This window comes from Poecile atricapillus, chromosome 10 (genome assembly GCF_030490865.1).
Source record: "Poecile atricapillus isolate bPoeAtr1 chromosome 10, bPoeAtr1.hap1, whole genome shotgun sequence".
Lineage (NCBI taxonomy): Eukaryota > Metazoa > Chordata > Aves > Passeriformes > Paridae > Poecile > Poecile atricapillus.
This window is the reverse complement of record NC_081258.1, coordinates 19,720,201-19,747,248: the sequence shown is the minus strand read 5'-3', so window position 1 is coordinate 19,747,248 and position 27,048 is coordinate 19,720,201. Positions and strand designations below refer to the sequence as shown.

Genomic DNA, 27,048 nt, shown 5'->3' with positions numbered 1-27,048 from the left:
GGCACGGTGGCGCGCCCCGGAGCCGCGGTCAGAGCGGCGGTGGCCATGGCGGTGTGCGCACGGCTGTGCGGCGTGGGGCCGGCCCGCGGCTGCCGCCGGCGCGGCGCGGCCAGGGAGCAGCGCCGCGGCGCCGCCGACAGCGAGCCCGACACCGATACGGACCCGGAGGAAGCGGGAGGTGGCGGCGTCACGGAGGACGATGAGGCCGCGGAACGCATTGAGGGCGGGCGGCCCCTGCCGCCTTCTGTCGAGGCCGGCCCGGCCGGGCGGGCCCCGCTGTCCCTGTTGGAGCTGCCTCCGGAGCTCCTGGTGCAGATATTCGGCTCTCTGCCCGGTACCGACCTGCCCAGCCTGGCCCGAGTCTGCACCACCTTCCGCCGCATCCTCCGCACCGACACGATCTGGCGGCGGCGCTGCCGCGAAGGTACCGCCCGCCCGAGGGGGTGCGGGGGTGCAGCGGGAGGGGGCTCCGGGGGCACCGGGGCGGCCTCGAGCCTGCAGGAGCACACGGAGAGTGCGAGAGGGGATGGACTGGGCGTCCTGAAGGGCTGGGGATGGGGGTGCAGGACAGAAATAAGATTTCGGGGTGCTGCTGTGGCTCGCAGGGCTCCCCACGTGTGCTGGGGGGAGAACGGGCACATCTCGGGTCCCTTGCGACACGGGCTCGTGGTGGTGGCACTTGAGTTGTGGCAAAGGGCATCGAGCTGGGGTTGTCCCCCGGAGGAGTGGGATGGGAGCAGGCCCTGGGAGATGATGCCTCCATGGAGCGTGTCCTTGGGGGAATCCTGAGGACAGGGAATGCTCAGCCCCTGCTGCAGGGAAGAAAAGGGGGGACCTTGGGATTCCTGGAGCCACGGGGGATACACCGGGAGCAGAGAGCCCGCTGGGTCGGGAGGAGGCCAGGCGAGGGAAGGGCATCCTTTGGGGAAGTACAGAGCCAGTGTAGAGAGGTTCCAGGTTCGTGTGTGCGTTTTCCAGGAATCCTCTGGTGCAAGGATGCTGTGCTGCAGCAATGTGAAGGCCTGGGAGGTGTTTTTTCCTCAGCACCGCTCTGCGAGGCTGCAGTTCTCCATCGTTGCTCCTCATCCTCTTCCTCCCACCGCTGTGGCTTTCTGTCCTCTGTTTGTTATTTCAGTCCTGTCCCACCTCCCAAGGTCTGCCTGGCTGTGCTCATCCTCTCTCCAAACGCTGCCACCCTGCCAGGTGCTCCTGCTGCCAGCACATGAAGTCATGTGTATTTTCCTGTTTGCTTTCTGTTCTTAATACCAGTGAGGGCACAGGGATGAAAGATCTGGGAATGTCTGCCTGCACTGGGATCTGGTGGAATGCCTGAAACCTTGCAGGAATGAATTCGTGCCTTATCAGCACTGCCCAAGAACCTTTGGACAACACAAAGGCTGCTCCTGGAAAATGTAAACCAAAGCATTATTTCATAATTCAGCGTTGTCCCAATAATTTAACATTAGTTTGAGGAGATAACCTAATGAAATAGTGCTAATTCTTTCCTTACACTTCTTTAGTGACAAGGAGCCCTCATGGATGTTCGTGTGTTTGATGAATGGTTTGCAAAACTTCACTGATTAATTATTTAGTAAGTTATGATCCTGGAAAAATGTGTATATAAAAATCTATGTCACTTTTAACTCTAGGCTAGGTTGGCTTGTAAAAGATCCACTGAATTAGGCCTGATGGGGATTTACATTTATTTATCAAACTCGTGTCTGCTCCTTGGATTTTCTTTCCAATGGATAAAGCAATGTTCAAAAGCTCAGCTGAAATTTAAGGAAATGAAGGAAACAGTGAATTTGTATGGCTAAAACTAAGCTGGACCGTAAGGTAAGGTGTCAAGACAACACTTTTGTCTATGGCCCTTAGCTAACTGCCAGGTGAGAGGCGTATAATCCAAATTTTGATTCTTTTTGTGTGTAATTTCTCCAGTTTCCCAACACATCCATTCCAAGCAGTGTCAGAGAGTGCTTTGGTGGCTGCTGGTGTGGCTGAGGAGGATCCTGTACCAAAGGCAGGTGCCCAAAGCTGTGCCAAACAGCACAAACAAAGATAAGGGGCAGTTCCTGGCCAAAATCTTCCTACCATTGTGAAAATGATCCTGAATCTTTTAGCCAGCTTTGGTTTTGCAGACAGTTCCTCAGGTGGACTTCTCAGGCTGGTTGTGGTGCTTGGCATTGCTCAGCTGAGGTAGGATTGTAACTTTGAATGGTTGATCACATGAGTATAAAATTGGGCATTATTCAATAGGTAAACATCAGGTGTTGGTAAATAAATAAACATTTACAGCTCAGAATATTCTGTGCTGTGTTTTCAGGTGACTGTGTGACAGTCAAATGTAAAATGTCATCACTTTCTGTAATCCTTTCCAAACTAAACCGCTTCCCATCTGAGATCAGTGTTCAAGTGTGTGTTTGTGTCTGCCTGAGTCTTGTTGTGAGGCTGCATGTCCTAAAAACAGAACAAGAGCACGTGTGTCTTGCTGGTTTATTCCTCTGAAACCTACTGATGATGATGGAATCACAGAATATCCCGAGTTGGAAGGGATCCACAAGGATCATCCGAACCCAGCGTGATGTTCCAGGAGGAACTGGGAAACTTCAGCTCGGTGTCAGCTGCGTGTGCAAAACCACTTCTGTTTTTAGGAATGCACAGCAGTGTAGAGGCAGGAAGGAATCCTGAAATAATCAGAACAGAGAGAAGCTTCTCTGAGAGAAGCTGTTGTTGCTTTGTTGTGGCTGTTTTTTCCCTTCTCCTTGGACAGGAGCAGCGCTGGGTGTGAGGAGCAGCCTGGCTCTGCCCCAAGTTGGATGAAGCCCTCGGTGCATGCAGTGTTGATGTCTTGCCCTGCTCTGGGCCAACCCAGCTGTGGATTAGTCTGAAAACATGCTGTGATTGTTCCAAGTGTCCAGAGGACTTGTCTGCCTGAAAGTGGAGTGGCTTTTGCTGCTGGTGGAGAACTGGGATGAGGCAGGGGGAATTGTGTGACACTGACACGACTGTCAGAGCTGTTGTCCTTTTATCATTGCAACTGTTTGGGGTAAACAATGTCTCTGGATTGCTTCCTTGGCAAGGAGAGGGTTGCAGTCACTTCCATGTTTTCTATAAATAGATTGCTGATCTCTGCAGCAGGAGCAGAATTAAAGCTCGTGTCACCCTGGCTGGTGGCCTGACCTACCTTGATTAGCACCTTATAGTCCATTTTTAATCTTTAACTTCTTTCATCTTTAACCAGAACAAGGCAAGTGCAGCAGAGCACCTGGAAACAGACCAGTAATGCAGAGTAACCAGTTCTAGAGCTTGGAGGAAAAGGCTTTGGTTTGTGAAAACAACCTCCAGCAGCTTCTGGGCCTGCTGGAAAATGTCAACCAAGGTGCTGAAGTTTGTGACTTTCAGGCTGTGTGGAAAGAGGAGGGAAAGAAGGGTGGGAAATGTGGTTTGTACACTCAGTGAGGAGACTTTTGGGTGAAGTTCAGCTCTTAAAAGACTCAAGGAATCCATGCAGGAGTGTGATGCACAAATGCTGCCACAATAGGAACCATTTCTTGCAGTGCTGTGCCCTGGTGAAGGTGGCTTTCATAAGTGACAAGGCTCCAGCCTGCCTTTGTGTGGGGTGAAAACATTGTGTAGTGTGTTAGTCTCTGGCTTTTCTTCATCTCTGATGACCTTTCCTGGCTTTTAAACTCCAGCTTGGCAGTGTTTGGGTTCCTCAGTGCTCAGGCAGGTGCTCAGCACTCTCATCCACCCTTCAGAGAGCCTCAGACCTGTCTGCAAGCTGCACATCTTCTGCTTTAGGGTTTCCACAAATGTTTGTATTTCTCGATGGTGACCCCAAGCCTTCCCTTGGAAGAAGTGTTTGGGGGGGACTGGGTGTGTTTTAATCTGATTGCTCAGCCTTTGGAAACAAGAAGCCAATTCCAGATTAGTCCACCTGGTATTTCAGAGCTGCTAACCTGAGAATCTCCCATTTTTGTGGTATGTGGAATAATCCAGTGAGTTTTTTTATCCTCTCTGTTCTGTGTCCAGCCCTGTGAACCTGCGTTCATCCAGGGATAATTGAAGATTTGATTAACCAGGACACAGTGGAAGTTCAGTACTGGTGAAGGGGATCCAGCTCTGCCAGACATCCTCATTTCCTCAAAACTGTGGATGTGCACACACAGCTTCCAGCAGCTCCCTGGCATTGCCATGCTGGCAAAGGCAGCAGAAAAGCAGGAATTTGGGCTTTGATGTGAGCACTGGGGTTCTTCCCAACCTGGGATAGAGGAGCCTTGCTTGTTTTTAAACTCCAGATTAGTCTGTGCAGGGTGAAGGTGACACAGCTTCTTTGGGGGAGGAGCAGGGAGTGTGAGGCTTGGAAGTGCTGGGAACAGGGCAGGGAATAAATGCAGAGGTATCAGTGCAGCTCATACCAAATGGAGACTGCTTTTCCAAGTCCTTTAAATTCCCGTGCATGTGGCCATGGAAACAGCAGCGTGTCCCTGTGTTTGGGAAATCAGCACTCCTTATAAACCAGCAGCTTTTCCAGCAGGTCACTGGAAAACCAATTTCCATCCTTGCTTTGGAAGCAGGATTAAGTAGCCATTTTCCAGGGGTGTGAATTTCGGTGACTATTAACTCCTTAAAATAAAAATACTTTACTCAGTGAGCTATTGCACTGAAATACATTTCCTTAAAATAGATTTAATTGCACTGAAGTGGAATTTTCCAGGAAGCTCAAGCCCTTCAGATGTTTCTTGGAAAGGGATTTCTGTTCTCTGTAATGAAAACCTTACCAGTTTTATTTTTCTCTCATCATCTTGAAGCTCTACTTACTGTTAATTTATGTCCCTCTTGCTTTCTGGGCTAAAAAGAGATGGCCTTTCTTGGTTATGATATTTGGAGGGTTGTTTTTTTTTTAGGCACTGTGAGCCAAAAGATTGATTTTTCTCATAAAATGGCCATGCTGGTGTGAGCAGCTGGGTCACAAGAGCTGCAGTAATGCACTTATGGAGCTCAGCCATCACTGTGGCATTTTCACACTCTGTAGCTGTTTGCTGGCCAAAACAGGCTAAGAATTAGTTCTAAAATGAGTGTTAAAGCACGTTAGGATGAGATTATTTTTTTTTCTTGGTAATACTTTCTAGGATATCTAGTGACAAATGATGTGTAGCAATATAGAAATCTTAAATTTTTGTGTTATTTAAATGAATTTGTTTTTTGAATTTTTCCCGGTAAGATTGGAATTACAACTATTTTAGTAACAGTTTGGCTTTCATCAAATTTCACTGCAGGTTATCAGGGGCCCTTGCATGAAGCTTTGACATCAAATCCCTTCCCACCCTGTTACTTGGAGGTAACTGCTGGTGGTGAATCTCCCATGGCACCCACTTGAGTGATTTATGGATTAGGGAGAAGGCTTTGGGGAAAAATCTGTGGGAAGAGGGAGTGTCACTCTCAGTGCTGCTAGAAATTCCATTTGGGAAGGATTCTCCATGTGTCTCCTCCCTTTCCCCTGCAGTATAAATCCCTTCCCTGCCTGCAGTGGACAGGGCTCATCTCACCTGTCCTGTGTCAGGTGAGTTTTGTTTCCATGCACAGGAGTTGCCTGTTCCATTCCTGCCCTTTTCCAAGGATTTTCCAATCATCTGGGGAACGTTCCACGCTGTTCCCTGCATCCCCTGGATGTGTTTATCCTCCCGTGGAGCTGTGCTTTCATGGCTCAGCTGGCAGAGCCCCAGCACTAAATGCTTTGTTTGTGCTGGGCTGCTCATCCTGCGAGCTGAGCTCGGCTGGGCTCTGCTAATTGTGCTTCCTCAGCCCACCTTGGGCTTGAGAACCCTCAGAGCTTCCTCTGGCATTGCAGGAGTCAGCAGGAATTCTGCCACAGCCCTTGGCAGTTTTTGGTGAAGGGCATCGTGTTTGTTGTGTCCCGTGCCCCCCTCACCTTCGCTGCCCTTGCTTGAGCCAGAGTGTGCAGGACGTGTGTTCCCTGGAGAAGGGCTGCCAGTAAACCCTGGGTGTGCTCTCTCATCTTGTATTTATAGACAGGAGGAGGCTGAATTAATTCAGGGAAACTCCTGCTTTTCTCATCTCTGCATCCTGAATTCTCTCCTGCAGCAGGTTTCCAGCATTAGGTGGTGCTTCACAGCCACAGTTGTTAATTCAAGGATGCTCAGCTGAGGATAAATTTCATATTGAATGGCTTGATGAGGGTCTGCAGAGATACAGTTTTATGTCAAATATCTGGCAGGTGTTTGTGCTGCTGAGGAAAGCTGCTGTTTGATCTGTGCTGTTGATGTCTTTGATGTCAAGGAGGGCTCTTTTCTGTTCTGAGATCTGTCGGGGTCACTGCAGCAGGGTGGCATTGTCACTGCTGATTTTTTGGGATCTCCCTCCTCTTGTTTCCTCCCTCTGCTCCTCTGAGAATTTCTGGCATTGAGACATTAGTACTTGCTTTTATTTTATTTTATTTTAAGTTTCTTAGAAGTTTGACATTGACTTCCTGAAAATGAAAGGAGAGAATCTCATTTTCTGCTTCAAAGCTGCTCCGAGATCTCCGGCTCCCTTTGTTTTCGGGGGGTTCTGGAAGGAATCAAAGGCATCTGACTGTACAACAGCCCTGTCTCAATCTGATCTGCTTTAAGTGTAACCATATTTGTACATGCTGGGGCCTGTTTTATGTCTCTATTTCATTCTTTTTCAAGTCTGTGACCTTTCCTTTAGGATCCTAATAAGCAGTTTTCCCTGTCGGGTACCTCAGTGAGAGCAGATAATTGCTGCGCTCAGCGGTGATTTGATGGAAACAGGCACGCAATCCCAGCTGGAATGGGGATGTCTCCCACATTTCACACTCTTCCTGGCTGAGGTGGGAGCAGCTGTGACTTTGCTGGGTGTGTTTGTGCCTTATGGTGTGTTTGTTGCAGGCATTGCTTGTGAAATGTCTTGGAATCTGCAACGAAATCGCATCCAGTTTTTAAAACAAAAATCTGATTCTTGGTCTACTCTGGCAGCTTCAAGAAAACACAAATCAGATCTCAGTAGTTGATGTCAAGACTCTGGGTCCAAACCTTTTTGTGCCAGGCTTGACCATTTTTTCCTGTGTTGTTGCAGAATATGGGGTGTGTGAAAACCTGAGGAAGTTGGAGATCACAGGAGTGTCCTGTCGAGACGTTTACGCCAAACGTAAGTGATAAAACCAATCCAAATCTTGCTTAATACCAATTTTGAGAGCACAGAAATGTTGAATATTTATTAAACTTCCATGGCAGAAGTTGTTCAGACTGACTTGCAGGGGTTCCATTGGGAAGTTGACGTGTTTGGAGTTTTATTTAATACCAAGAGTTGGGATTTCTGTGCCTCCCAGTCCTTTGGTGGGAAAAGAGCACGGAATTTCATTTTTTAATGAAGTGTATTGAGGGATTTTCAACCTGTTTTGCCATTTTCAGATCCTGCTGAGGAATTAACAGATATTTTTTCTAATCCTTAATCACAGTGAAAGGCAATGGCTGTAGGAGAGTGGGAAAGGGATGAGCATTCCCTGGAGGAAGAGAGCCTGGCAGGAGGTGTCAGTGTGTTTTGGGAATGTCTGTGGGTGTGGGACCCTTCAGAACCTTGAAGTAGCAATGACTTCAAGTATTGATCTTAAAGCTGGGAAAAAGAACAGATAGAAGGGGTTTAATCCCATCTTTAACAGACCTGCTGAGCATCCACAGGAAAATGGATTTCATCCCCTACTGTCTCTCCTTCCCTATGATACACTACACTAGGGATGGAACTGCCTCATTTTCCTGGCTGGGAGGGCTGAGTGCTGCTGAGCCAGCACACAGATGTCCCCAGAGAAATCCCATTAACCCTCGAGGCCTCCCTTAATTCCCATTTAATCCCATATCTTTGTGTGGCACTGCTGTGGTGACAGCCACACAGCACATACCAGGTCAGATCTCAGCTCTCCATTGCCTTTTTTAGGTGGGACAACATCTCTTTGTGACCTGTAGTCCTTTTCACTACATAACTTCCATGGTTCAGAGATCCTAAAGTGATATTTAGTGCTTTTTATGCATGAGTTGTGGGTAGAAATGGCCTTACTGGCTCAGGACAGTGGTGACTCTCCAGCCCAGTGGCTGTGGGCAGGGAGGCTGAGGAGAGAGCAAGCCTGTGGGATATTTTCCTAAACATTCCCACCGTTTCCAGAGTTTAATCAGTTTATTTATAACCTGCAATAAATCTGTCTCACACATAAGTTTCCTTGAGTACTTTTCATGGCATCCATTAGCCAAGGGTCACACTTGGTGTGTGAGAACCACCCCTGTGATGGTCTTCCTGCACTTCTGTGTAAGGTCAGTGATTGTATCCACCCAGAAATCCCGAGCAGTGGTGGTTTCTCCAAAGTGGGAATGTTTGGCAGCCATTCCTGGCTTTCAGGATTCAGCATCTCAGCTCCTCTGTTCAGATTCTGCACTTTGCCCTGTGCCAGGAGCAGTTTCCTGGTGGTGTCACCCCATTTTCTCTACTGTCCCATAAACCTCTGTAGTTGCAGAGGAGTTAATTTTGGATTACTGCATGGACTTTTCCATTCACTGAGTGTGCTTCTGTGGGAAATGGTGTGGGAAAAGAGGAACTGAGCTCAAGTGCCTGCAAGCAGAACTAATCCCAGACCTGGGCTGCTGTCCATGGAGTGACTTGGTCTTCTTGAGGCAGCAGTGCAGAGTTTGAGGAAGAAGGACTTTGATTCCACTTGGAATTCACTGGGTGCCATTTGTAAACAATGTCTGTGGGAATGTGGAACAAACCCCGCTCACGTGGGACTGAGGGTGACGGAAACAACTGGAAGCAAAGTCAGGAGAGAGCTGGACTTCCCTGCGTGGTTGCTCCAGATCCGTGGAGGTGTTTGCTGGTCCCAGTGGAGCAGAGTTTGCTGGCACTCACCCTGCTCTGTCTGTTCAGGTATAAACCCACGGGTGAAGTCGGGGCGTTTTATGAAAATCCTGCCCGACTACGAGCACATGGAGTACAGAGATGTTTACACCTGCCGTACGTACCCCGCTGCCGCTGCTGCATGGAGTGTGCCCTGGCTTGGAGCAAAGCACTGGGGGTGACCTGGGGACAGCAGGGAGGTGCCACCAGTGGTGGCTGGTGCGTGTTAGAGGAGCGCTGGGACCCTGCGGGGTGACAGCGCGAGCAGGGCGGGCACTGAGGCTTTGGGGGCATTTTTTTTGGAGGTGCTTTTTTGAGGAGCTCTTTGCACAGAACAGGAGCACTCAGTCTGCTCGTGGGGAATTGCTCCTTTGTTTGAGGAATGAATTCAGATTCACCCTGGTGAGGCCTCCCAAAAGCAACTCTGGACTGGCAGAGAGCTTTGTCATGATTCAAGAGAGCCACAGAGATCCACAGCCCTTTCCAGAGAAAAATGCTGAGTGGTTCCATAGTAATTCCCTCCCTGCAGACTGAATCCTTTTAAGCACCATCTCTGTCTCTAGGAGATGTTCTGTTAATGTTTTAAAGGTTGTGATTTGCCTTCCTCACTTTGGATAACCCTTTTTTTCCCTCCTTGTGTTGTGTTGAGGGAGGAGTAGCTAAACCCTTGGAGTTTAGTGTTCAGCAGGAAATGAGGGGGAAGGACTGATTAGTTTACATCAATTAAGGAAGCCAGGACTATTTGGTGTTTATTTGGAGGGGGTGTTGAGCTGTCTCTGATGCTCCTTTGGGTCTGCAGGGTTTGGCAGACTCCAGTTACTAACTCACTGCTGCTTGGGAATGGAGTTTTTCACACCCATTAATGAGTGGATGCTGCAGAATTCCCTGTGCTGAGAGAAGCAGCAGAGCAGGGACCGTGCAGGGGAGGTGGTGACTTTAATGGGAGTCAGGACACACCAGCAGCAGGGCTACAGCAGAAATTTGGACAGAGTTTTGGGTTTGGCAACCTGGGGTGCCTGTCAACACCGTCTGTGTTCTGGGGCTGGGTGGGAAGGAGAAGCAAATCCAAACTGCAGGGTGAATTCCTTTGGAGATTGGGTGTTTATTCCAAACTTAAATGGCATTTAATGCTGTTCCCTCAGTTGTTTCTTTAGCTGCAGCCCCAAACTTCTGATGTGTCCCTTTTCTCTTGGGCTGTGTTGTTTCACTTGGGGAAAAGCTTGGATGGTTGGACTTGATGATCCTGGAGGTCTTTTCCATCCTAAATGATTCTGTGGTTCTGAGCTCATGTGGTTTAAGATGCAATGGCCCATTTCCCTTTTCCCCCTCCTGTGTTGTCAGGATTTTCCATGGAAGTCTTCCCTAATTCCTGTTCATGCAGTGTCAGCCAGGTGAGCTCAGATCACTTTCCCCAGGGGTTTAAGCTCACCTGGATTACTCTGAGCTCTTCCCACGAGCAGGTGAGGGCACTGCTCACATTGTCCCAGCTCATTTCACTTTTAGAGACCTTCCTGCATCCCAGGAATCCAGGAGAATTGCAGTGGATTGGGTCTTTCCTGGTCAGGACAGCCTTTTGTCGGTGGGAGCTTGGCATTTCCTGCTTTTCCAAGCCCATTCCTGGCTGGATTGAAACCCTCTTCCCATCTGAAAGATGTGCAGAGCTACTTATGGACTGTGGGGAATATCCAGGCTGGATGAAGGTTGTCCTGGAGCATCCAGTGGATGTGGTTTTGCTCTGTTTGGCAGGATGTGGACTCAGAAATTTGGATAGGCAAGAGGCTTCTCCAGGAGTGAGCACAGGCAGTGGAAAACCTTGGAGAAAGACCCAAGTGCTGTTTTCTTTCGAGGAGCAGGAAGGGAAGCAACTGCCAGATCCATCCTGTCTCCTAGCAGGAAGAGCCAGAGCTGGAATTCATCAGGTTTTCCCTGCAATTAGTATTAGCTGCTGTTTTGCTGGAGCTCAGAAGCAGCCCAGGCTTGAAAATTGAGCTGTGTTTTGAGACTTGTTTGGGCCTTTGGCCAAGCACCAGCATTTTCCCCAGTAAGTTCTGGAAGTGAGTGAGATTTATTTTTTTTTTAGTCCTCCTGTGTCCAGAACTCAGCTCTGTTTCCTGAAATTGCTCCTAACAGGAGCTGGGCTGGAGGCACATCCTCATCCCCCTTGGATAGCTTAGTTTTCTGTCCTAAAAAATAATAATCCATGACAAAGGCTGGGCTTTATCAGCTCTGTGACAGACAGGGTAGAGGGCAGAGTGTGGTGGGTGGAGCAGCTCATCCCGTTAATTAATGTGTAATTAGTGAGCTGGGAATGGGGCTGGCCTGCTTGCCTTAGTGTTTTGTGCTGCACTGGGTGAAACCAGGCCATCAATCTGAAAGCCCAGGGAAAAGGCTCCTCCAGGCCATTGGCAGCAGCTCTGGACATCCCTCCCTGTTATCCTGAACTTCTGTGGAAGTTCTTGCTTTGGTGGAATAAAACCACTCCTGTAGTTCTTGCTGTCTGAAGTAATTAATGAAACAAAGCTGCTGGAACAGCTGGCCTGAAACACAGTTCTTCTTTGAAATTAATGCAAACCCAACCCTATTATTCAAGCCAGTCCTGGAGGTTAAAGTGATTTATTGTGGCCTTCTGAGTTGGCCATGGGCATGTGAAATGTCAGTGAAATATCTTCTTGCCATCTTCATGGGAGTAATGTGCATGCTGCTGTTCCTGCCCAAAATGCCAGACTGTGTAATGCCTTCTTGTGGAGGATTACTGATCCTGTGAGGAAACCAGATGGACAAAAGGAAATCAGATGGACAAGTGGAATGGCTGTTTAAGGACTGGAGGCAGGTCCCATCTCTAAGCTTTCCTCACAACAGGAGCTTTAAGATCATTCTGTAAAAACCCTTTTTATTCCTGCTTACTGAAAATATTCCTCTATTTAGGTGGGATTGGAGGGACAGCTGGATCTGAAATGAGAAACAGGGAAGCCTCAACTGCTAGAGCAGATTTTTAGTGGGTTTTGGGAGCAGTTTTTGGGCACTGCTGAGCTGTAGCTGCTGCTGTAGAATTTTTAAGGCCGTGACTGATGTGGCCACACCACCGGATTCCCAAGCTGGAGTGATCCATGTGCTTTGCCCGTGCTCCCAGTGGCTGCTCCTAAGGATGCTTAACTCTGGAGCCAAGTTTGTCTACACAAGGCAGTGAAATGCTTTCCAAATACTCAGATTTCCCTATTCCTTCCCACATTTCTGCCCTTCCCTATTTTCTGTTGCTTTGCAGTGTGAAGCATCGAGTGCATTTTTGGTAACTGGAGGCAGCAGACGCTTTTATTTGTTTTAGCTCTGGTTATATCGTGTGATTTGCATTAATGGGACTGTGTTGCAACAGTTTTTTGGGAATTCCTACTGAGGTAGGTGGTTCTGCCCTTCCACAGGGCCAGGAATAAAGAATATAAATGTGTGTGAGCTTGGGGGAAGGCTCAGCTTGGACACAATCATTTTTCCTGAGTAAATGCAGTTGTGGGTGCTATTGGTCAGCGCTGTGTGCAGCCTGGTAGCGGGGTTTTCATTCCCAAAATCCCAATTTCTTGGCTGGATGTGCTCACTTGAGTGTCTCCCTGTTTCCCAGTGCTGCACCGCTACCGGCACATCCTGGGATTGTGGCAGCCGGACATCGGGCCCTACGGGGGACTGCTGAACGTGGTGGTGAGTGCCTCATCCCGGGGCTTCTGGGGGCTCACAAGTGGTTTTCTACACTTTCCACACCTGGCAGCCATTCCCAGGGCACTAAAAAGTCTGAGCACTCAGCCCTCAAGTGAGTGATTTGTACCCAGAGGGTGCTCCTTGGTTCTTTCTTGGTTTCTCTTAGGTGGGAATTTCTTCACAGGAAAGGTTGTTAAACACAGGAGTGGGTTGCTCAGGGGGATGCTGGAATCCCCATCCCTGCAGTGGATGTGGCACTCGTTGCTGTGGCTGGGGATTGCTCACAGGTTGGACTCGATGGTCTTGGAGCTCCTTTCCAGCCTGAATGGTCCTGGGATTCTTCTCATCATCACCACCTTTCTCCAGGCAGTTCTTTTATATTTCAGCTCTACACCAAACAGCCCCAGGAGCAGGTAGAAAACATGATCCATGTTTGAGAGAAAGGCTTGATTTAGAGTTTGACACTGATATTCCAGTGGCTGGCACAGGAATCCATTTATTTACTTCATTTTCTTTGCCTGCAGCTGAACCTTTTGCAAAAGGTTTTGCACTTGTGTGATTGGCAAACCTTAACAGCAGCCCTAAGGCTCTGATGTAGAGTGACACTGGTGCAAGATCTGTGGAGCCTGGCAGCTCTGGTGCTGCTGGCAGAGCAGTTAATGAACAACATCTGACTCTGAAATGGTGAGAGCTGAGCCAGGAGTTTGCCTGGAGCCCTTGTTCTCTGCACCAGGGTTCAACAGCCGCCAGGTTGAAGCGGAACAAATCACGAGGCCTTTGGGTTTTGCAAGGTTCTGTTGCATGAACCGGTGTAAGAGGGCATCCAGCTGCATCAATACTTCCCCTGTGACCCTATAAAGACTTTGTGGTGCTGCCTCAGTCTCAGATCTCTGTGTTTGGAGAATATCCTGCCTCTGGAATTGCGGGCCCTGAGGGAAGGATTCTGTTAGGTGTGCAGGAAGGGGGCCGGCACTTGTGCCTCTCAGTGGAGGAGAGTGTTGCTTCCTGTGTTCTCTGAGTAATAAAGCCAAATAATTCCTCATCCAAAAAGCAGGGATAGTCATGGGAAACTGAATTCATCTGCTGGAATATCTGCCAGCAGGAGCTCTCAAACCAATTAGAGTCTGACTTGCTGTGTGGTCCTTCCCTCTGGATCCTGCACTCCAGGCAAGCCATTTGCAGCAATAAAGGGCTGAGCTTTTTCCAGTGGTTCAGGAAGCCTTGTAAAGAAACCCTTTTCATCCAGGGAGTGCTGGGAGTGCATATGGTCTGGGTTAATGGCTGGAAAGCTGTTTGGGAATGCAGCAAACTGTTCTGCAGCTCCTGCCCTGCGCCACGAGAGGCCTCAGAGTTTGCTGCAGCCTCCTAAGGAATTTTGCAAAGCTGATCCTGTGAGCTCTGTGTCCTGTCCCTCTGCAGGTGGATGGTTTGTTCATCATTGGCTGGATGTACCTGCCCCCTCATGACCCTCACGTGGATGATCCCATGAGATTCAAACCCCTCTTCAGGATCCACCTCATGGAGAGGAAATGTGCCACGGTGGAGTGCATGTATGGCCACAAGGGACCTCATAATGGCCACATCCAGGTGAGCTCCTCTGCCTCTCCCCACACTGTGTGTGCACTGGAAATGCATTCATCAGGAAGCTGGGAGGATTTTATTTCAGAGATAAGGCTTTCACCACCCTGCTGTGTGTGTGGGCACCAGCTTTGCACTCATTATGTGTCTGACAAGTTATGTGGGCTGTTCCCTGCTCTGAATTTGTTCCCTGGCAATGGCACAGCCAGGCTGTTGTGCTGTTTTCTCTTGGGCTTGGGAGCACCAGGATGTGCACAGGCTGGGGAGAGGATGTGTAAACTTGCCTTGGGCAGCTGATGAGTGTGCCCAGGCTGACACAGACCTGTTCTGCAGCTCTCTCCATGGTGGGACCTGGAGAAGGTGATGCAGCATCCATTGGATGCTTTGAAAAGCTTCCTGACAGGTTGGTTTTTTTTAAAGGAGGAAGCTGAAATAGGGAAGTAGCTTAAAATGATTATTTTCATTAGAGTGCACTGAAGTTTTATTGCTTTTGTTTCTCTGTTCTGTAGCTGTTGCCCTCAGTAGCAGTGAATGATTTCTCTGTTGCAGCAAATGTTTGTTTTGTAAATCATTTACTGTGAGCAGTCTTAGCTACACCATCCAAAGCATCTCTAAACAGGTGTGTAACCTGTTCAGTTCTCCTCCCTGGTAATTACAGATTGTGAAGAAGGACGAGTTCTCCACCAAGTGCAACCAGACGGATCACCACCGGATGTCAGGGGGCAGGCAGGAGGTGAGTGCTCTGCACTGATCCTCTGTGTGTTCCCCTTCCTGAGATCAGCTCTTGGGGTGTGGGAGGTGCCCTTCTGATTTCTGTGAGATTGGGCAGGTGTGAACCCCCAGGCTGGGAGCTTTTGGCTGATTCCCTGGTTTAGGCAGCTTTCTCTGTCAAGGTGCTCTTTGAGCCCCAGCACCTTCCTCCTGTTTTGTTTGCAGAGAGGGTCAGCAGCACATCTTGGACATCACCAACACTCCAGGCACTGATCTCAGTGGCATTGCTGTCTGTATAATTAAGATCTTTCAAACACAGTGAGCACCAGCTGCATTTGGATACCTGCTGGTCAGCGAGGCACCTTCCCACTGCTTGCCTTGCTCGAGGGATTAAAAGCTTCATTTGGTTGTTTCTCCTGTGTCTGAGAACAGGAGAGTCTGTCAGCTCTACCCAGCAAGGCAGATTCCTGACTGAAATACCTGTGTTTAAATGCAGGTATAAATGTCAGGATGAATACCTGTGCCAGGTACTGCTGTTTGCTTCCAGCTGGTTCCACGTGACAAATCTGCTATTTCAGCTGCTTCTGAGGAACGCTGTGAAATGTCTCTCTGCTAATGGGAAACAGCTGGGTGAAAGGTTTAGTTAAGTGTTTTCTGGTGCTGGAGAAAATGAGAAATGCTTTAATACTTTCAAAGCACCACGTTAAGTGTGCGTGGCATTATGGAAATTGGAGGATCTGGCTTGGGAAGATAAAGGAGACAGGTTTGGAATATCACTTGGCAGGCTGCTATCTCAGTGTAAGCTGTTATCACACCAACTCATGGCAGGGTATTAACTTGTCAGAGCTGCAGTTGGGGTACTTCAGGAGATGCTTTCAAAGCACCCTTTGGATTTAGATGCATCAGTATTAAATCAGCAGGATTTAACCTCCTAAACCCTCCGTGCTTTTCAAAAGCTTTTTTCTTTTCTGTTGAACGTGTCAGGACAGGGCACAGGAGTCAGCTTGTGGGCACACAAATGAGTTACTGTGAGGGAAAGAGCAGATGAGCTACTTTGCAGTAACAGGCCATGCTCATGCCTTTATTCTGAGGAGGTTTATGCTTCTACGTGGGATTTATTTGAAGGGAAGCCTGTTTATTGTGTGATCACTGGCAGTTACCATAATCACTATTTGTTAAGCACATTTCCAAGCCAACACGTGCTTGTTCCCAAATCCAGCCACGTTTCCCTGCCTTTGGCAGAGGATGTGCCCTGCCTGTGGCTCTGCCAGTGAAATGTGCTGTCACAGAGCCCCACAGTGAAGTCACCTTGGGGCACATCACTGAAATGACCTCATCCTCCCCCTTTTCTCCTCCTGCTGCAGGAATTCCGGACGTGGCTGAGGGAGGAGTGGGGTCGGACTCTGGAAGACATTTTCCACGAACACATGCAGGAGCTCATCCTGATGAAGTTCATCTACACCAGCCAATATGAGTAAGGGCTGCTGCATCTTCACAAGCACACTGGAACATTTTTCCTTGAGGTGGGGTTTTCCATGGGCTTTCACAGCCAGAGGAATGTTGTGTCTCTGCAGTGCTTCCCAGCTGTACAGGGAGATGAGGTGGAATGACAGCAGTAGGAATAGGATTCCAAGTTCTACACAAGCACAGTGAGGTGCTTTTGAGTCATTTAACTCTGTTTAATTTGAAGACAGAGCAAATGCCTGTGATCCCAAGGAGCGTCTGGTTATTATCCATATTAGTGTGCTCTGTAGTGCAGGAATTAGAGAGTCCCTGAGAAACTGGGGGTTTTAACCATCTCTCCAAGCTTCTATTAGCAGCCATCTCACTGTAGCAGATGTTTAAATATGCTTCACTCTCAGGTTCTCTGGGAATCTCAAGGGCTGAGGAAGTTTCCTTGCTGCAGGAATCTCCTGGTGTGCTAATGAGGATGCTGGGGAGAGATGCACAGGGAAGGAGGAAATGCTTGCAGAGCTCTGAAGCAAATCCTCAGCTTGCTGAAAGCACAGATCCTGCTTGTCTTGACGACATCCCCAAGCTGCTGGAGGAGCAGAATGCAAACACATTGCTGCTGGGGAGGGGTTTTTTCCTGACTTCTCTGACGTTTTTCTCTTGCACAGTAACTGCCTGACGTACCGGCGCATCTACCTCCCCCCCAGCAGCCCCAACGACCTCATCCAGCCAGGCCTCTTCAAAGGCACCTACGGGAGCCACGGGCTGGAGATTGTCATGCTGAGCTTTCATGGGAACAAAGCCAAGGGCACCAAGATCACTGTGAGTGCATTTTCCTTTCTCTCAGGTTCTTGTGAAGGTATTTATGGCTTTTGTTTCTCAGCGCTGTGAATGTACAGGAGAGATTTCTGTCTGGGAGCTGGCAGCCCAAACCCTGTGTGGATTGGTGTAACTACAACCTGCTCCTCAAGTTTCTCCTGGATCCCCCTTCCTTTCCTCTCCCTTCCAGCTGCTTTCTGTGAGCAGCTGGTAGCAGGTCTCCTGAGATCCCCTGTGTGTGTGTGAGGAGCAGGTACCAGATGTTGGCAGCTCTTCACTGAAGTCAGGCAGGAGAGCTCCGTCCTCCCTGCAGGGAGGGATTCTGGGGAAATGCAGCTGCAGCTTTGACTTCCTTTCATCCTTGCAAGTACAACTTTTGATTTAAAGCTCTGGTTCTGGGAAGGGGAAAGCAGAGATGTCAAAGAACAGCAAACAAGGTCCAAGCAGGGGTTTTTTATTGCCAGCTTGGTGATTATAGAATAGGGTGAACTATTAGGAAGTCCAGGTGATGGCTCTGTAGCACCTGGTGTCTGCAGCTGTGCTGTTCCTTCCTGTCCCTAGGGAGATCCAAACATCCCAGCTGGACAGCAGACTGTGGAGATAGACCTGGCCCATCCTCTGCAGCTGCCTGACATCGAGAACCTGCGAGACTTCAGCGAGCTGTCCCGCATTGTGCTGGAGGTGCAGGAGCAGATCCGGCGGGAGGAGCAGGAGCGGGAGCAGCGGCAGGAGGAAGAGGAGCATTCCCAGCAGCCTGCCAGTCCCCTGGGAGGAGAAGGTGCTGAGGGGGAAGAGACTGGAGCTGGGGCAGAGGGGAAGACCCAGGACAAGGCCCCAGCTTCCCAGCCCTTCGTGCTGCCCATGGGAGTGATATCGAGGAATGAGGATTATCCCCGGACCTGCCGCATCTGGTAACTGGTGCTTTTATGGCTGATGCATTCTTGAAAGGGAAGGGGAGTCTTTGAGGTGTGTCCTGTATTTGTGTGTCCTTTACCTGCCTGTGGATCTCCCAGCACCTTGGGCTCAGATCTCACAGAATCCCAGAATGGTTTGTGTTGAAAGGGACCTAAAATCCCATCTTGTTCCAGCCCTGCAATGGGCAGGGACACCTTCCACAAGACCAGGCTCCAACCCCTGTCCAACCTGGCCTTGAACATTTCCAGGGATGTGAAATCCACAATCTCTGTTTCCTGCCTCTGCTGCCCAATTTCCCACACTTTGGTTTGTTCCCTCTCTCACCACGCTGTCATCTGCCATCCCACTTCCTTGCTAGATTTACTTCAGAAGCTGGCACCTCTCCTGAATTCCACACACCCCTCCTTTTTTTTTTTTCTTTTTTTGTGTGTTTTATGTCTCAGAGCTGCCCAGCTCATATATTTAGAGCTGGTGAAGCTGCTTCCCATTCCCATGTGTGTCATTCATGTTCCTTCTCTCCCACCTTTCCCTGGCCTCTGGTGCCCTGTGGCAGCCCTGGCAGGAGATACAGGTATGCAGAGAGCTGTGCTGAGTGGGAGCTGGGGTTGGTGAAGCAGCACACTAAATGAGGTGTGGAAAAAGAGCCCAAAAGCTGAGGCTTAGGCAGGTGACCTTCAGCCAAACATCTGTGCTCATGGAAAAACCTACCCAGAGCTGGTTAATCCCAGAAGGCTCCTGCTGTCACAGCTCAGTTGTGTTTGGATAAAACCCTGCTCCACCTGCTGCTTGCTCAGAGCTTTAAATGACCTTTATTCCTCCTCAGGTCCTGGCAGATTTTTTTTGCTTTTTAGATTTTTCTTTCCCTTCCCTTAGGTTTTGCCTCTCTGGTTCATGCTCTCAACAAACCTTTGCTTTCCTGGGAGGATTGAGCCTGTGCTGATCCTTGAATTGCACAGGTTAATCTCAGATGGGTTTGAACTACGAAAAAACCCAGCTTTGGGGTGCAGGTGCTAATTAGGATAAACCAAAGCAGGAACCTGCAGACAGCAACGGGGGGAGTTCCTTGTCTTGATGGAAAAACCGAGTGCAAAACTCACTGTTCCGTCACAGTGGCTTCATCAGAGTTTTGTGCTGATTTTTAAACTAAATACTGATCCTGGCTGTTGTCACACCTGTTCTGTCTTCATCCCCTGGCAGTTTTTATGGGACAGGGCTCATCGCTGGCCACGGTTTCACCAGCCCCGAGAGGACACCGGGGGTGTTCGTCCTGTTCGACGACGACCGCTTCGGCTTCATCTGGCTGGAGCTCAAATCCTTCAGCCTCTACAGCCGCATCAAGGTCTCCTTCCAGAACGCCCAAGCGCCTTCCCGGGAGGCCTTCGATGAGATGCTCAAGAACATTCAGTCCCTGGCTACTTGATGAGTGCTTGGTGATGGACAGGGGTGGCAAAGGCTGCTGCGCTCCCCAGCCGGGGCTCTCGGTACCTCTGGATAGAAGCATGCACTTTGAATAAAGCCTTTTTACCCCAAATGTCCACACATCCCAGTTCAGACATCCGTGACTGCCCTTTCCTCTGTGCCACTCCACGCTGCCTCCCAGCAGTCCTTGTTTCCCAGTCTGTGCTTTGGAGAGCTGAAGGGATCCTGCAGGGGAGGGAACAGACCTCCCTTAGTGCGAAAAAAAAGAATGTATTGGGACAAAACCGACTTTTGGTCAGAGGAACAGGCAGTGACAAAGCACATCCTCCTCTCCAGAAACCTTTCTGTGGGTGCAGCGTTGCCAGCAGAGGCTGGTACGATACCTGCATCCTTGGCTTGCTAATTGGAGTGTGTGGTTTCCTCTGCAGAATTGCCTCAGCCAGGGCAGGATCCCCACTGCAGATGAGTGTGTGCAGCATTGTCCTGTGGAGCTTGATGGATGTGCTGTCCCTGAGACCAGAGATGATTTTTTTTTCTCCTTGCAGGAGCTGGCTGTGGGACTGGAGATGGGTGTAAAACTGCAAAAGCTCTTATGTTCAGACTGGTTTGTACCTGAAAGGTTTTCTCAGATCTTGTCAAGTGGCTCTGAAGAGGCACAGGAAGGAGCCAAAAGAAACCCAGCTGTGAGATGAGCCCAGTAGGCTCCAGGTGGGCAGCACAAGGTGCCACATGTCCCCCTGGTCCTGTGTGACCCCAGGGGTGCCATTCCTGTTCAGGCTGCCCTTCAGAGCCCTTGTATTGTGTGGCTTGTTCTGGCTCCTGGAGCAGTGGCTGCTGCTGCCCCCCTCACAGAACCCTTCTTTCCCTTTCCAGTTGCACTTCTTTCATCCCAGAATGATTTTGTGGCAGATCTGAGCTCCACTGGGAGTTGTGTGCTGCAGGCAAGGGAGCAGATTCCCTTTGGACTGTGCTGTGCAGGAAAATCCTGGCCAGTGCTCATCTGCAGGCTGTGAATTGTGCTGGAAACCATCAGCACTATCACAAGCCTTTGTTGCAGCTGCCCTCTGGCTGTGATGACAAACTCCAGGTCCCTTCTCTTCTCCCCAGATCAGTGTCTAACAAAACCCTGCCGTTCCATCTCTGCAGTTTTAGGTCTGTAAATGTGTCTGTACCTGTGCTGGGAGGTTTCAGGCCCCCTCTGGGGAGAAGTTTCAGTCCCTGCCTGGTTCCAGTGCCTGTGAACAGCTTTTATTCTCACTCTCACAAGGGCTTTTTGCCATTTCTGCCTCTCATGTGTTCCCTCAGCTGTGTGAGAACCCAGGCTCCAGCAGAGACAATGAGCAGCAGCTCATGTCACTCACAGGATTAATTCCTGTCTCTCTGGATGGAGCTTTCCAAACCTCTGGGAATTTCAAGGTGATTTAGGGCACTTTTTGCTTTGTTTCCTGCAGCTTTGTGAGGAGTGGCAGTCCTGCCTCAGTGTCGGGGGTGAGGAGCTGTTACAGGCCTGCTGGAAAAGCTGGGAAAATGTTGCAGGGTGGGTGTGAGCAGCCTGTAGAGGTTTTCCTGCCAGTTTGGATCTCTCAGGGCTGGCAGAGAGCTCTGTGTGCTGTGGTGAGTGGGCAGAGGGGTGACCTGGAGCTGAGCTTGGCTCTCTCAGCCTCGTGCTCAGCTCGTGCCTGGTTTGCAGACAGAGGTTTCCAGTTTGGTGCAGCTTTCTGGGACAGCTGAAGATGTTCAGTGCTGGGTTAAGGGTTGGACTCGATCTCAGAGGTCTTTTCCAACCTAAATGAGTCTATGATTAGGACTTTATTTGGTATCTCAGTGGTTTATGTCCCCTTGGGCAGCTGTTCCCATTGCCTGCCCCTAAAACCAGCTCTTCTTCAGCTGGACCTGCAGCTCTGAGTGCAGATTCCTCCCCACTTCAATATCCCTGCCAAAAAAAAAAATAATCCTAAACTTTCACACAACTGACTTGATAATTTTGGCTTTTAGCTTTTAAATTACGATTAATTTTTTTTTAAATGGGGATTAAAATCCAGACTGCACTGATTGCCCTGCAAGTACCTGAGGCTTGAGTCACTCTCCCAAGTGCTGACCTGTCTGTAGCCTCTGTCCTTTGTCACCTGGCCCAGGAGCCACCTGTTTGCTGTTGGCACAGGTTGTGCATCTGCTTTTCTCCAGGCTTCTTTTTCCCTTCTGAATTTCCAGTGGCAGTGCCAAGGATCTCCTGAAGGCCAGACCTGCTTGGCTGGCTGGAGAGAACGATTTTAGTGGAGGCTGATGCCTTGGGGGAATTTTCCCAGCTCTGCCTTGCCCCTGTAGTGGCATCTTTTTATTTATAACTCACCTGGCTGGCCTCAAAATGTCAGGATAATTCCTGATAAAAGGCAGAACTGCTGGTACCCCCTGGCTTCATTCTGTCTGGAGCAAAGGAAATAGCAAGTTTTGTATTAATAATCCTCCTCTGATGCCTTTTCTCACCTTGTGCTGCTCCAAGCCTGGCAGGCTTTTGTGGCATTTCAGAGGAAAATTCCCTCTGGTTTGGCTGAGGGTGAGGAAAGCTGTGAAGATGGATTTGGGAATGCTGGGGATGCTCCTGTGCTGGATGTTCCTTTGTGTGTGGCTCTGTCAGTGCTTCCAGAGCAGAGCAGGATAACGTGGAGTTAACACTCCAGCTCTGGAATCTTTGGGAAAGGGGAGAGACAGGTTTAGGAGCAGGCAGTTTGGATCTGATCCCCCATGGCCCAGGGGGATGCTCCTGCTTTCCCAGTCCTGCCTTTCCCCGTGGGAGCCTGTGCTGACAGGACACTTTGGTGCAGGCTGTACCACCCCCTGCACAACACTGCATTCCCCACTCCTTTCCCAAATCCCAGCTTCCCAGCCCCTTGGGATCCTTGTGTGAGCTGTTGACAGGGATAATGTGTGCTGGGGCCCTGCAGATGGTGATCAATCTCTGCTGCCGACGTCTCCTCGTCCTTTTGGCTCTGCAGGAAATCTCAGGGACAATTGGCTGGATTTCTTCATCCCAGATGGGTGGAAAGTGCTGGCGAGGATGGAAAACAACTTGTCAGGGGTAGGAATACTCCTGGCAGGAGCTTTCTGGATTAAACAAAGCCTTTGCAGGGAGGTTGCAGAGCCCCAGTGGCCACTGCAAGACCTGGAGCTGAATTCTGGCTCAGGGACAAGAAGTGTCTGGTTCATGTGCTGGGGATGGGTTCTGCTCCTCCATCCTGTGTTGTCAAAACACACGAATTTGGCCAGCTGGAAAACAGGAACATCAAAGCTCCAGTTTGTTTGCCTTGGGCCTGATTTGAGAGCTGTGAATGTGCTGTTCTCAGGCGTGGTGGCTGCCCTCCACGGGGATGTGTCAGGCTGGGTTTCACTGAGGAGGAGGAAAAAGGATGGAATTGTTTGTAAATTTGGGTGTCAGCTCTGCTGTGGAGTGAACAGCAGTGCTGCCCTGGAATGGGACAGCAGCAGTGGGAGGGCAATTCCTTAGGAAATGTGTTCTGGGGAGAAAGGGAATTCTGTGCAAACGTGCCTGGAGGTGTCAGCTCCCAGGAAAAGCCCAAACTGCAGCTGGCTCAGAATTCACTTTTCAACAAGGATGACTTTTTCTTGCTTTTTATTAATTCAAACCTAGTGGAACTCGATGGGAGTGTTGGGTGTTGTGTGGAAATGGGTTGTTTAGGCTCAACTTGCTAGTTTAGGGAATGATAATGTGTTAACTCTGTGTTTTAGCTGGCTGCTCACGTGGCCGATAATCCTCTGTGGTGTTCAGCTGCCAAAGGCTCGTGCTGCCCTTCCCAGTGGGACACTGAATTATTTGGGATGTGGAGTAGGAGAGGGAGGTACCAAACTGTGAGTGCCACTGACCTTTGGGTGCTTTGTGTGCTGAATTCAAGTGTGTGGTTCTGGTTTTTGTTTGGATTGCAATCTTTGGAACTTTTGAGGCAAAGAGCACTTGGCTCGACCATGTTCATTAGCTTAATTAAAGCAATCTGCACTTTTGTTTTGTCATTGATTACTCCCCCTTCCCTGTTCCCATGTGTATTTTGCACTCACCACTTTAACATGACACTGATGGATTAATCTGGGCATTTCCTGGAGGTTCTGAGTGTGGATAAGTCTCTACAAAAGTATTAAAAATGAAGGTGAAACATAAATCCCTGCTTTGTACAGAGGGCAGTGGGAGGAAACCATTGCACATCCACCACCACAAATATTGGTGTGGAACATGAGAAGTTGTACTTTAACCACCTCACCTGCCCAAGGGCTGGGGCTTTGCCTGTCCTTTCCTTGGTGGCTTAGAGAGGAATGGGATGTGTGAAATCAACACCTGGCCGACTTCACCCCAGGTTTTGGAAAGCTGAGCAAGCCCTGTTGTGTTACTTTTACACCTGATCATTGTTACCCAAGGAGCCTTTTCCAATTTCAAATAATAAAATGCAAAATTTTATGAACTTAGTTCTGTTTGTTTTTTTTTCCCCCCACCTGAGTTTGTCCCAAAGGAAAATGTTGGGCCATTTCCACCCTCCTGGTGTGCAGCTGCCTGTCCTCCACTGTGGCATAAGAAATCATTTTCCCTTCTTTGGGTACTTGGTGAGCAGTTCTGATTTCCTGAAGAAGTGAGACTCACATCCCACACCTCATGCTGTGAAATCCCAATTCTTCCTTTATCCCCATTTTCTGTTCTCTCCTCCTGATCTCCCCTGGGCTGCCCGTGCTCCCTGGCTCTGTCCCCCAGCAATTTGGGATGGCAGAACTGACACCCTGAGCCCTGACAAAGCCTCCCTGCCATCCCAGGCCCAGCTTTCTCTGAAAGGAAGCCTCAGGTAATCCTGGATTATTTTTTTTTCCCCCTTTCTTCCTTCCACTTGGTCTGAAAGGGATCAGCTGGCACCAAACCAGGATGAGGAGGAGGAGGCAGCGTGATGGTGTCAGCCCCTTCTCTGTGGATCAGACTCAGAGTTGTCTGTGTTTCCTACACTTCAAATTCCCACCCACTCCAGCTCTGCTTTTCCAAGTGATGCTCTGGAAATGGGAGAATTTGTGGCTCAGCTGCCACCAAGGAGCTTTTCCTCCTCCTGCTGCAGGTCCTGTGCCAGCCCCGTGTTCCCTGTCCTGCCTTTCCTGGAGGGAATGTCGTGCTTCCAGTTCTGCAGCCCAGTTTTGCTGCTGAGTTCTTCTTTTGGAGAAAAACCCTGGCTGTGGAGCACTGAACTCCTCCAATCCAGGCATGAACTCCTAATCTGGAGATGGCTCTGCTTCAGTGCTGGTGGTTAATCCAGGCTGGAGTGCTCTGTTACAGCTCCCAGCACCATCCTCTGAATGCATGCCATCTTCCATTTCCCCTTTTTTATATAATTTTTGTATTTTTTATAACACCAATGCCTTTCCCTCATCCCATGCCGTGGTTTTGTGCTGCTGCCGGCCCCTCTGAGTGTTCAATCCTCAGCAAGGCAAGAGTGAAACACAAGTTCAGTAACTCCTGCCATGTGTTTGGCCTTGGAGGAGCACAGTGTGCCTTCTCAAGTGGCAGCACCGCTGAATCCCAGCCACAGCCACCTCCCAGGAGCTGGACTGGGAGCCTCCCTCTCCTTCCAGGGAAGCTGGAGGTGTGGGATCCGTGCAGGGCTGAGCTCCTTCGCTACAACCCCTGGCCAAGGAGTGAGGAGCTCCCTGAGTCCTGGCAGAGATGTTCCTGGCCAGGTGGGTTCCTCCTGCCAGCTCAGTGATGGATAAACTGATTTTCCATCTGCTGTGGGTCTGTCACAGCTGTTCTGGGCTGCTCTCTGTGGAACAGGGTTGTTCCCAGAGCTGTTGGCTCAGGAGCTGAGGCGGTGCAGGGGTGAATTATTCCCTGACACAACAGGCACATCCCACACTGGTTTGGGAACCTTGTCTGCGCTGGGTCTTGGTCTCTGCTCTCAGGGATGTCTCAGGATGTCACCAAAAAGTCCCCAGCATTCCTGCACAGCATTTCCTGCCTCTTCCTTCGTGCCTTGTCCCTAAAACCCACACGGCTTGTGCCTGCAGACAGGAAGGAAGGTGGTTCTCCATTCTTAAAGCCACAATCACGATCCTGAAATCACTTCCCAGTGAGAGCCCAAGCCCTGGCAGCAGCTGGAGCCTTTCCGTGGGGAAAGGATGGGCTGTGAAGCTCCAGGCTCTTCCCTCTGCCTTTCTACCCACCCTGCTCTGTGATCCAGGAGCTCTTCCCGGCTTCCAAGGCTTTGGGGGGCACCAAAACAGGAGGAATGTTGGGCTCTGCCCTCCCCTCTCTGCATCATCCCAGTGCAGCCCCTGCAGCAAACTGGTTCCACTCATCCCAGTTCCCAGCAGGAATTTCCTTCCTCCTCCTCCCAGTGGGGAAGGTTAATTAACGGCTAATTAAAGCCTCCCGACCTGTTCTGTAGTGGAGCTGTCACTCCTTTCCTTGCCCATTGCCGCGATCCGGCTGTCCTTAACAGAGCCTGATGGGCTCGGCTCCTGGTTTAATGTCACCTCGTCCCTTCAGAGCTCCCGTGGGATTAAATCCCGTGGGATTAAACTCCATGAGATTAAACTCCATGGAATTAAATCCCGTGGGATCCTCCCCGAGCAGCCGCTGCCGGGCCAGGCTGGGCATCGCCGTGTCCGCCAGGGGGCGCCTGGAGACCGGACACGGACACTCGTGGGCTCGGGATCCACATGGACATGGATATGGACATGGATATGGATATGGATATGGACATGGACATGGACATGGATATGGACACTCGTGGGACTGGGATCCACATGGACATGGACATGGATATGGATATGGACATTGATATGGATATGGATATGGATATGGACATGGATATGGATATGGACATGGACATGGATATGGACATGGATATGGATATGGATATGGATATGGATATGGATATGGACACTCGTGGGATCGGGATCCACATGGACATGGACATGGATATGGACATGGATATGAACACTCGTGGGACTGGGATCCACATGGATATGACCACGTGTCAAACACGAATTCACACGGACACCCGTGAGGTCAGGATCAAATGGCCGCTGACATTTATGGGACCAGGATCCATAGGGACACGGACACTCATGGGATCAGGATCCATAGGGACAGGGACACTCATGGGATCAGGATCCATAGGGACAGAGACACCCATGGGATCAGGATCCATAGGGACAGGGACACTCATGGGATCAGGATCCATAGGGACAGGGACACTCATGGGATCAGGATCCATAGGGACACGGACACTCATGGGATCAGGATCCATAGGGACAGGGACACTCATGAGATCAGGACCCATAGGGACAGAGACACCCATGGGATCAGGATCCATAGGGACAGGGACACTCATGGGATCAGGATCCATAGGAACACGGACACTCATGGGATCAGGCTCCACATGGACACTCGTGGGACTGGCAGCCACAAAGACATGTGAGATGTCACACCCTGAGGCTCTTGGGCTGGGCCACCTGCTGAAATTGGGATCCCTGGATCCCTGAAATCGGTTCCTGCGGGACTTGGAGCATCCCCCAGGTGGGACATGA

General features: G+C 49.9%; 1 protein-coding gene across 2 annotated transcripts; it reads left to right on the top strand.

Annotated features, from left to right (window-relative positions):
- Positions 1–31: 31 nt before the first annotated feature.
- FBXO31 (F-box protein 31) lies at positions 32–23,945 on the top strand. 2 transcript variants are annotated; one of them, XM_058845629.1, is made up of 10 exons: positions 32–424; positions 7,099–7,170; positions 8,932–9,018; positions 12,512–12,588; positions 14,005–14,172; positions 14,822–14,896; positions 16,239–16,348; positions 16,995–17,148; positions 17,707–18,056; positions 19,258–23,945. In XM_058845629.1, exons 1-10 carry the CDS (start codon positions 46–48, stop codon positions 19,478–19,480), a joined length of 1,695 nt encoding a protein of 564 aa, XP_058701612.1. In that variant the 5' UTR covers positions 32–45; the 3' UTR covers positions 19,481–23,945. The 2 variants fall into 2 exon arrangements, with proteins under 2 accessions (XP_058701612.1, XP_058701613.1); XM_058845630.1 differs by lacking the exon at positions 8,932–9,018.
- Positions 23,946–27,048: the final 3,103 nt, after the last annotated feature.

Coding starts and splice junctions, on each gene's coding strand:
- FBXO31 (XM_058845629.1), top strand. CDS start 46: ATGGCGGTGTGCGCACGGCTGTGCGGCGTGGGGCCGGCCCGCGGCTGC. Junction 12,589..14,004: donor GGGGACTGCTGAACGTGGTG/GTGAGTGCCTCA, acceptor GTCCCTCTGCAG/GTGGATGGTTTGTTCATCAT. Junction 16,349..16,994: donor ATCTACACCAGCCAATATGA/GTAAGGGCTGCT, acceptor TCTCTTGCACAG/TAACTGCCTGACGTACCGGC.